General features: G+C 31.7%; 1 protein-coding gene across 1 annotated transcript; it reads left to right on the top strand.

Annotated features, from left to right (window-relative positions):
- Positions 1-9166: 9166 nt before the first annotated feature.
- On the top strand, positions 9167-10428 carry LOC112681078 (piggyBac transposable element-derived protein 4-like; the record flags this gene model as incomplete). The annotated part of the gene is made up of 2 exons (XM_025551341.1): positions 9167-9396; positions 9541-10428. Coding segments are annotated over exons 1-2 (1118 nt in total), but the record flags the coding sequence as incomplete, so codon positions are not given.
- Between the last annotated feature and the right edge of the window lie 502 nt (positions 10429-10930).

The following is a 10930-nucleotide window of genomic DNA, read 5'->3' as shown; positions in this document are numbered from 1 at the left end:
CGCACACCCGTTAATATACGGCCCACTGGTCATTACCACTTTCATAACCACGTTGTGTTTATTTTTTTCTTGTTTATTATTTATTTGTGCGTTGTGCTCCTTGTGGTTCACGACAACGTGATGAAAAAATGTTGTTTTTGTAATCGCAGTGTACACAGCTGCCAACGAAACCGGCCTGATCCGAAGCGCTCGGACGGGTGGCGATCGTGCTGATAAGGTGGTGGAGATGCGCGAAAAAAAACGTGTTTTGGTCGGCCGCCGTATGCGTTCTCTCGTGGTGTGGAGTATAGGTATTCTTGATCTATTCGAACGAAGTACCCATATAATTTACACATGATAAGACGTTATATTGTCCAGTCCATGTTTTTATTACCTAAATATGGAGGTAATATAATTAATCTAACTCTAAAAATAGAATTTGTAATAATGGCATCTTGGTGCCTTAACCTAACCTAACAACACGAAAACAAGATTAAACAATACTTCAAATGATAATGAAATGGCTGTCGATAATGACGTTATCAATATAAAAGCTCCACCACCAATTTTTATTAAATCAATTATTAATAACTACCAAGCTTTTTGCGAAGAAATTAGTAACCTACAAGTTCCACCCTTGGAATTCTCGTGTAAAACTACATCAAACAGCTTAAAACTCAACACATCTAATCCCGATTCATATAGAACGGTAATAAAGTACCTCAAACAAAAAAATGTAAATTTCTATACATTCCAACTACACGATGATAAACCTTTTCGTGTAGTTATAAGAAATCTCCATCCCACCACTGCAGTTGATTTTATCAAAGAAGACTTAGGTAACCATGGGTTCTTAACTCGGAATATGACAAATGTACTTCATTACCAATCCAAAGCTCCTTTACCACTATTTTTTGTTGACCTCGAACCAGCAATCAACAATAAAAACATTTTTGAATCACAATATATTTGTTACACAAAAATCAAAGTCGAAGCTCCTAAACCAAAAAAGCAAATACCTCAATGTATGAACTGCCAAGATTATGGCCATACACGTTCTTACTGTCACAGTACACCTAGATGCGTTCGTTGTGGTGATCATCACAGTTGAACCACTTGTACGAAAAGCAAGGACCTTCCAGCAAAATGCGCCCTTTGTTTCGGCGATCATCCAGCAAATTATCGGGGATGTCCAGCTCTTAAAAATATTCAAACTCATCGCAACCGTCAATCCAAAGTAAACAACAATCACCGTCTCAACAACAACAACAAATTCTACGAAAATAACACTAATGTAATTACCCACCCCAGTCCAAACAGTGCCTCAGAAAATCAAAGCATCCCTATTACTACTAATTTATCCTATGCTCAGGCAACTCAAAATAAAAACCACTCTGCAAATAATAATCAACCACAATTAGATTCTACTTCCTCACTAACTGCCCAACTTACATCATTTATAAATTACCTAAAAACTTTAATCACCCCTCTCATAACACTTCTTACAAAAGTAATTGACATAGTCTTAGAAAAAAAAATGACTTCAAACTCAATAAATCATGCCTCTTCCTTATCAATTTTCCTATGGAACGCCAATGGATTAAAACAACATTCCAATGAACTTTTTTACCTTCTTCAACATAAAAACATTGATATTGCCCTTATAACTGAGACTCACCTATCCACTACTTCCAATATTAGCTTCAATGGTTACTCAATTATTAGAGCTGATCACCCTGATAGAACTTCCCATGGTGGGGTTGCAATAATTATTAAATCCTCACTCTTTTATAACGAAATGCCTAGCACAAATGAATCATACCTACAAGCTGCTAATATCAATATTAAAATAAATAATTTCAACATCACAATATCTTCAGCCTACTTCCCTCCAAACCAACCCATTTCCAAACCTAAAATTCATTCTTTTTTCCATAGTCTAGGCAACTTTCTTATAATAGGTGGTGATTTTAATGCCAAACATTCTCAATGGGGCAGTAGATATACTAATACAAGAGGCTATTCCATACATCAATTCTTAAACATAAATTATCATTCATCTCCCCTGATGAACCAACTTACTGGCCATCACATGCAAATAGATCCCCTGACATTCTCGACTTTTTTATTACACGGTTACCAAATAGTTTAAACAAATTTATAACAAGCCTTAACCACCTATCAAGCAATCATTCTCCTGTTTTATTAACTTTAGACGCCAAAATTGCCTCTACTACTACTAACCCATTGCTGTCATCCGGCCCTGTAGACTGGAAACTTTTTCAAGCTAAATTAGACGAATCTTTGTCCCTAAATACTCCTCTAAAATGCCCTCTCGATATTGACCTAGCAATCTCCAAATTAACAAAAACTATCCAAAATGCAGTTTCTCATTCTTCCATGACTACCCCAAAAAAAAACCAATCTAAATCCCACATCTCGCTCCCCTCATACTTAGTTAACCTTATTAAAGCCAAACGTCGTGCTCGATCCTTGTGGCAACGATCGAAATACCCTGAACACAAAACTGCCCTCAATCAAACGATCTTAAATCTCAACTAGCGAAATATAGATCTGAACAATTTAGTCAATACCTAAGTACTCTATCTCCTAATAACGGCTCCCCCTGGAAAATAAAAAAGTTACCGAATCAACGTGAAAATATCCCTCCTCTTGAACGTCCCGACAAATCATTAGCCATCACTGATTTAGAGAAAGCCAATCTCTTTGGAGCCCACTTATTTTCAACTTTCTCTCCTCATCCAGAAATAATCCCTAGCCCTGACCACACTGACCTAGTAAACTCATTCTTGTCTTCTCCCTTACCCATGTCCCTTCCTGCCAAATCGATTTCTCCATCTGAAATCGTAACAGTCATTCATAAGCTTCGGCCTAACAAAGCTCCTGGTCATGATCAAATCACAAATAAAATAGCAAAGAATTTATCTAAAAAGTCAATTTTGTTCCTTACCCATATATATAATTCTATGCTACGCTTGTCGTACTTCCCCTCAACCTGGAAGCATTCAGTTATTATCATGATCTCAAAACCAAACAAGCCGAAACATCTCACAAGTTCTTATCGCCCAATCAGCTTACTACCTACATTTGCAAAACTTTTCGAAAAACTAATTTTACATAGAATCTCGTCACTAATTGACCAACAAAATATTTTACCCAAATCTCAGTTTGGATTTCGTCGTAAACATAATACAACTCAACAAATCCACAGAATCGTAGATAAAATTTCCTCCTCTTTCGAGTCAAAACAATTTTGCCCTGCGGTATTCCTCGATATTCACAGGCCTTTGATCGCGTTTGGCATGACGGACTTCTATTCAAACTTAAGCACTTTCTCCCTTCACCTTACTTTCTTTTAATTAAATCCTATCTTAATAACCGGTCTTTTTCAGTACGCCACAAAAATGAATTTTCTACTATCCAAAAAATTAAGGCAGGTGTTCCTCAGGGTAGTGATCTCTCTCCTATACTTTATAATATCTATACCTCTGATATGCCCACTTCCAATCAAACTCTCCTCGCCACATTTGCTGACGACACAGCAATATTTGCTTCAAATAATGACTCAGACACCGCTTCACACAACTTACAATTGCACTTAAATTTAATTGAGTCTTGGGCAAACAACTGGAAAATTAAAATTAATGACAATAAATCCGCTCAGGTTAATTTTTCCCTTAAGAAAAAAGAATGCCCCTCACTCAAATTTAATAACAAACCAATTCCTCTTCATCAATCAACTAAATACTTAGGTATCACTCTAGACAAAAGGCTAACCTGGGCAGATCATACAAAAAATAAACGTAAACAACTCCCACCTCCATTTACTCCAACCTCTTCTAAAATCAAAAATAAATCTCAAAAATAAAATATTAATTTACAAATCTATCATAAGACCAATATGGACCTATGGTATTCAAATTTGGGGCCCAGCGAGACCAGCTAACATCCGTCCCATCCAAGCCTTTCAATCCATCTCATTAAGACTCTTAACCGGTGCTCCATGGTATATCACAAATTCAGCTCTCCATAACGACTTAAAACTTCCAACAGTTAATGAACTTGATAAAAGCTACTATAAAAAATTCCATTCCAAATTAATTAACCATTCTAACCCCTTTATCAAAAACATGTCTTCTCTCACACTACCTCTTAATATTCCTCGACGGTTAAAAAGAAATTGGGCTAGAGACATTCTAATCTAAAAAAAAAAATTTTAAATAAAAAAGTAAAATAAATTTCAATGCCCGAACTCAATTTTCTGAGGTTCTGTCACTGGACAGTCTCCTCTTCATGTGCTTCATGTCTTCTTTAATCACTATCATTATTGTTACTTATTGTTTTATGTGTAAACAGATTTTAATATATTTTTAATAAAAAAAAAAAAGTACATTTCCTAAAAATTTTAAATAAATCGGTACGGTAGTTTTGGCTTTACGTTGATTTCACCATTCATTTATATATATAAATACGTAAAAGTGTACGTAAACAATATTGTATGGATTTTATTCTAAGTTCAACGTTTATAGTTAAGGATTGAAAATTTAAAACAAGGTACCACGTAAGTATTTTATTCTGTCACCAAAAAATAAAAATAAATTATAAACACAGTTATTTTTTACAGACATTTTAAGTTTAAATTTGGACTAAATTACAAAATAATTATTATTACTAAGTACCTAAATTTTATGATAATATCGTAATTCAAGTAATGATAATAAAAATTCAAAATATTATAAAAAGTGTTTCAAGACACATACCTTATATTAAACGACTAACGAACAAACTATAGTCAAAATCTTTTTGGCAAATCTAAAACAATATGGACAAATATGTCTTGATCGCTGCTCCCGCGCTCATATGTCATAAACATTCGAGTATTCGACTGATTCGACCAGAGTTAATGTGGCACAGCGAGAAAATTAATAACTCGTAAACAAGATTTCCCGTAATATAATAATGTAGACGAGATTACGACTTGAGAGAAATATACGGGCGAGCAAGCGCGCCCACAGGATAAAATCCCACCAGGGGCAAGATAAAAATTATTTAAAATATAATATACTCACTAATTAACTAATAGTAGAATTAAATCAATAGTAGTATTTAATAATAAAATAATAATATTTAGATGTTTAGTAATTTGACTTAAACAATATTCTTTTATTTATTAAAGTTTGTAGGTACATTTAAACATTATTAATTATTAAATAAAAATTGATCTCTTCTTGGTTGCATACAAAATAACTGAATAACATCATCTATATATTTGTATTATAACCTTTTCTTTTTCTTTTTTAACAATGTCTTTATGAATATACAATAGAGCTAATTCATTTAATCTATCTTCTGAGATTGAATTACGGATCCAGGTTTTTAACCTTTTTAATGAACTGTAAAATGATAGTATAATAGTTTAAAGATGTATGTAATAAATTATAAAATAAAATAAACAAGTTTTTTTATTTTGGAAAGTAAAACAATTTAATTTAGATTTGAAATAACTTTTATTATTTATAAAAAATCTCTAAAGGTAAAACAATGAAATTAAATTGTTTACTTTTATGGATTTTTTTATGAATACAATAATCATTATATTATTATTATTATTATATATTTCAGGTATATTATTATTGAATAATAATATACCTGAAAGACCTTTTAACACTGCAAGTCGTTGCTGGAAGTGAAATTGCTATCATAGCACACATTCGTATAGAAGGAAGTAATTCAGTTTCTTTTAAAACATCAATGAAATCCATCGTATCTGACACTTCTTTTGAACTCCACATATTATACCATACTTAACCTTCCTCTACAATATTGTCCACAAATTCTCCATAAAATTTTTTAATTCGATTGAGATGCTCAGTTATTTCCTCTCTTGAAAACTTTTTTAAACTTTTTGGATGTAGAGAAAATATGCAAAAAGCATCTTCATTTTTTTTTTTTGAAACCGAAATGTTAAAGATGATATTAATGAGTCCAAATATGGAAGAAAAACTGACATTCTGTAATAGTCAATTGGATTATTTGTTGGATAATTTGATCTTAGTGTCTGTTTTGAAGTAATTCTGGGTACCACAAATTCAATACCAACATCATCAGCATACTGTTTAATATCTTTCATCTAAATGTTAAAAACCTGTTCACTACTACTTCTATCAGCTGAAATAATATCAGTTAAATTTTGTACATGCTTGTGTACTGAAAATAAATCAATATCTACACCTTGTAGTTTGTTAGTGACCGGTTCAATAATAGCTGAATATTTTGCAATTACCCTTAAACAAAGTAAAAACTGTAGAGAAATTATTGAATTAAAAATATATACTGATTTAACTAATGTGTCCTTATTACCATTAATTTTAAGATAATTAAGAGCTTCAACAATATCAATATACTTTTCATAGAACTTCCTCAAAGCCTTGTGAGATTCTGACCATCTCGTTAAACACAATTTTGTCAAACTTGGAGCAACTGAACTTCTAAGAGAACTTTCTTTAAAAAAATTAATTGTTTCTTTAATAATTGCGATTGTATTCCTAATTTCTGGAATAGAATTTAATTCATTCAGAACTAAATTTAATTTGTGACTTGAACAATGTATATATATTGCTTTATTACACTTATCTTGAATTCGTTTTTGTACCCCACTAATATGACCAGACATAGTGCTGGCACCATCATATCCTTGATCAATTAATTTATTTAAGTCTAATCCCCAATCATGCAATGACTTAATAATTACATTTGAAATATTTTCAGCATCTAATTTATTAAGTGCTAATAAATCCAAGAAAATCTTCTCTCATAATTGGGGATTGATTTTCTATAAATGTATACCTTATACATATTGACATTTGTTCTGTTCCACATATATCCATTGTTTCATCAGCACGGATACAATAACATTCAAATTTTTTAATTTGTTCCAAAATTTTATTTGAAGTAATAGACCCAAAAATATTAATAAATTCATTTTGAATACGATGTGATAAATAAGTTGCATTCTTTGGAGCATTGTTAAAATGATCCTCTAAAATATTATCACCACATTCTACTCTAAACTTCAACAAATCATTAAACAATGCAGAATCGTCAGAATGACCTCTTAATGGTAAACCATGTGTCCCAAGAAAAAATATTGATGAAACTATTGACTTTAGCTTTAATGTATTAGTCTCTGTCATTAATTTAACTGAATTATCAATCATTTGATGAACATTTGTTGTTTTGTTTAACATAACAGAAATAAAATCTTTAGATTTCAATGTTGTAAACTTATGCCAATCACTATTTAAATGAACTTTTGCTTGCTCATGAAATTTTTTATAGTTACAAAAAACGTTTTTTATAAATACACCTTTAAAACTACCTCTTTTAATTGGAGATTCAAATAGTACACAATATTTACATAATGCACCTTTCAAAACAGAAGAATAACACAGCCAATCATAATGCTTAAGCCATTCATGTAAAAAGGGCCTTTTCCCATGTGTAATATCAGCTTTAAAGTTATATTTTAGATTTGGAATCCATGGGGTCATAAGAAGTTGGTATTTAAGTAAGTTATCTTGAATATTTGTATTTAAAAAAAAGACCAATATCATAATCTGCTTTAATTTCATTAACAGAAGTATCATAAACATTCATCTAAAAGGACAGTATAACTTTATAAAAATGTTATCTGTTGAATTTATTTAATTAATTGACAGTAAAACACACTCTTACCTTTAATTGCTGAATAGTCGAGTCACAAGAATTAGATGTGCTCATGTCCTACAATTCGTTTAAAAAAATTGATTAATAAAAATCAGTTAACTAGTACCTAATAAAGTAATAAATATTTACGGTGGTTTGAGATTGTGTTAAAATTTCTTCAGCATCATCAGTTTTTTTTTTCTTTGAAAAATATGAATATAAATTTGTATTTCTTTTACTCATGACTATACGGTAGAAGTCTTATATTTTTTACTTTTTAGATAATACTAACAATAAGTATAAAAGTATCACAGTTACGGTCTACTGTATACAAAATGACACGACTAACTGGGCGTCCCAGGGTCGCGTTTCTGCGAGTTATTTTATCTATAGTTGTTGTCGTATTTGGGTAGAATGAACCTATTAAACTGACTAAAAATAGCCAATTACAAAATCAAATAAATTATAATCATTAAGATTGGGGGATTCTATAGTTTGTATCCAGCTAGGTAGAAAATATTACAATAGTTCGTGATACTATTGATGATAATTTGTAATTCCGTATTTTGATTACTGTTGATTATATTAATTAATATAATTACTGATAAGCTCGAAAAAGTTTTATTCTATATGACTATATATTATTTTATATTTTTGATGGAAAAATGGAATACCATGCATGATATTAAAGTACAGTTAAAAATTCCCAGGGGGGGCAATGGCCCCGTTGGCCCCCTCCTGTGGGCGCCCTTGGTCGTATTGCCACATGTCTTGACCATCATACAACTTACACAACTTACACAAACCACTATTATCACATTTATCGAAATATTTCCACATTGTGGATGAGTTGGAAGATATCGTACACTTGAGACTTGACGCAGGTAAAAAGGTTAACTAAATAAGAATAGGAAACGTACGCGACTACGGAAACGCAAACGGACTACGGAACGACAAGGCGACAAACGGACAATTATTGACAAATGAGTAAATGTCAAATGGCAATACAACACAGTAAGGCGTAGACACTAGACAGTAGACAGTTAACATTAAACAACACTTTCAGCTTAACACGTTCGCCGCCCAGTGTCACATATGTGTGACATGGGGTCTCTTTAAAAAAACCCATGTCATACATATGTGACATTCGGTATATGATTTTCAATAATTTATCGTGGGCTTGGGTTTCTTCATACAAATATCACAGCATGTTGGTTTTTTTTAAGCGCTACCTACGCCATCTAACGGTGTACGTGGTTTTTTGTTAGTGTCACGAGATCGCGAGATAATCGAAATTAATGTTACGTGATAATCTTATAATCTTTTTCTCTCTACATTGCTTATTATATTTATTTTTTCACTTGGTATCACTGTTCCAAACACGTGAAAATCGTTATTAAGTTGATACTATATTTTTCTAATAACTTTATATTATCGTTTGCGATTAAAAAAACGTTAAAACATGAATCCTGAACAAATCAATGAAATATTAAATTACAGTTCTGATTCAGACATTGACGAGGATGATTATAGTAGTTCTGAAGAGTATCTGCCACCAGGTAATGAATCTGAAAGTGAACACTCTGACGGTAATTCTGTGGAAAATGGTATTGATTTTGAAAATTCTGAATGGAATTTTGATATAAATACAGAACCCGAATTTGTTGATTTCACCGGTATTCCTGGCTTACGGTGTAATGTACCAAATTCCGAACCTTTCAGTTATTTTAATCTATTTTTTGACGACGAACTATTTAAAAATATTGTTACATGGATAAATCTAAGAGCAAACAGTGTGATTAATAAAGGACATAGCCGATATTCAAATCTTAATAGGTGGCATGATATTGATGTTGACGAACTAAAAAAATTACTTGGTCTCAGTATCGTAATGGGATACTTGAAATTTCCGTCTCTAGGTACATATTGGTCTAAGTTCGAACTAGATTTTCACCCAATTTTCGAAAAAACAATGAGTCGTCATCGTTACGAACTCATTTTAAGATTTTTATGCTTTTACGACCCGAGATCAGCGGACACATCTGACCGTCTACATAAAATAGAAAATGTAACAAAACATGTCATAAATAATATCCAAACGAAATATTATCCGAAACAAAATTTGTCTTTGGACGAATCTATGATGTTATGGAGAGGAAGGCTAAGCTTTCGGCAATACATACCTAGTAAAGCCCATAAATATGGCATAAAATTTTATGAACTTTGTTCATCTGATGGTTTTTTATTGAACTTTATAATTTACAAAGGAAAAGGGACAGTTATAGATGAGAATGGAGTAACTTTTGGTATTGTAACTAAATTAATGCAAAATTATTTAGGTAAAGGGCACACTTTATACATGGATAATTTTTACAACAGTGTTCAATTAGTCCAGCATTTATATAATAATAAAATCACAGTCGTGGGAACGTTGCGTAAAAATAGGAAAGATAACCCTAAAGAAGTTTTAAATTCTAAATTAAATAAAGGCGAAGTGAGTCACGCCCAAAAGGGAAATATACACGTGATCAAATGGAGAAATATGAGGGATGTAAGCATGATATCATCCAAACATAAACTCGATTTTGAAAATGTAATTGATAAATTTGGGCGAAGCAAATTTAAACCAAATATGGTAGTTGACTATAATTCTAAAATGTCCGGAATTGATAGAATAGACCAAATGATCAGCTATTATCCAATACCAAGAAAAAGTATGCGCTGGTATGTTAAAGTTTTTTTTCATATATTGGATATTTGTCTATGGAACGGGAACCATTTATATAACAGTAATGTTAAAAAAATGTCCCATTTGGAATTTAGAAGGAAGGTTGCCAGCGAATTAATTGGACATACTGCACACACCCCAGGTCCTTCAACTCCTATTACGAGTACTAATATACACGTAGTTAAAAAAGTTGAGATCAGAAAAAGATGTAGAGTTTGTCACGCAAAGAAGATTCGAAAAAATACACAATTCGTATGTGACACATGCATTGACAATAAGGGGAAAACAATAGGACTGTGCCCAGATCCGTGTTTTAAAATTTTCCATTCTTAATTTGTTAATCTCAGAGTTGTTAGTTTTAATTTTAAAAATAGTCGATTTATACGTCGAATAATGTTTTTTATGTCATAATTTTGTACCTATTTTTTATATGGGTAGCGAACGGATTGATTTTTAATTTTGTTTTTATTTGAATTGTATTTGTTTTATATAACGGGT

The sequence above is a fragment of the Sipha flava genome, unplaced genomic scaffold (genome assembly GCF_003268045.1).
Source record: "Sipha flava isolate LNK unplaced genomic scaffold, YSA_version1 18516_pilon_pilon, whole genome shotgun sequence".
NCBI classification, from domain to species: domain Eukaryota; kingdom Metazoa; phylum Arthropoda; class Insecta; order Hemiptera; family Aphididae; genus Sipha; species Sipha flava.
Note: the sequence above shows the minus strand (reverse complement) of the source record. Positions and strands in the feature narration are given on the sequence as shown.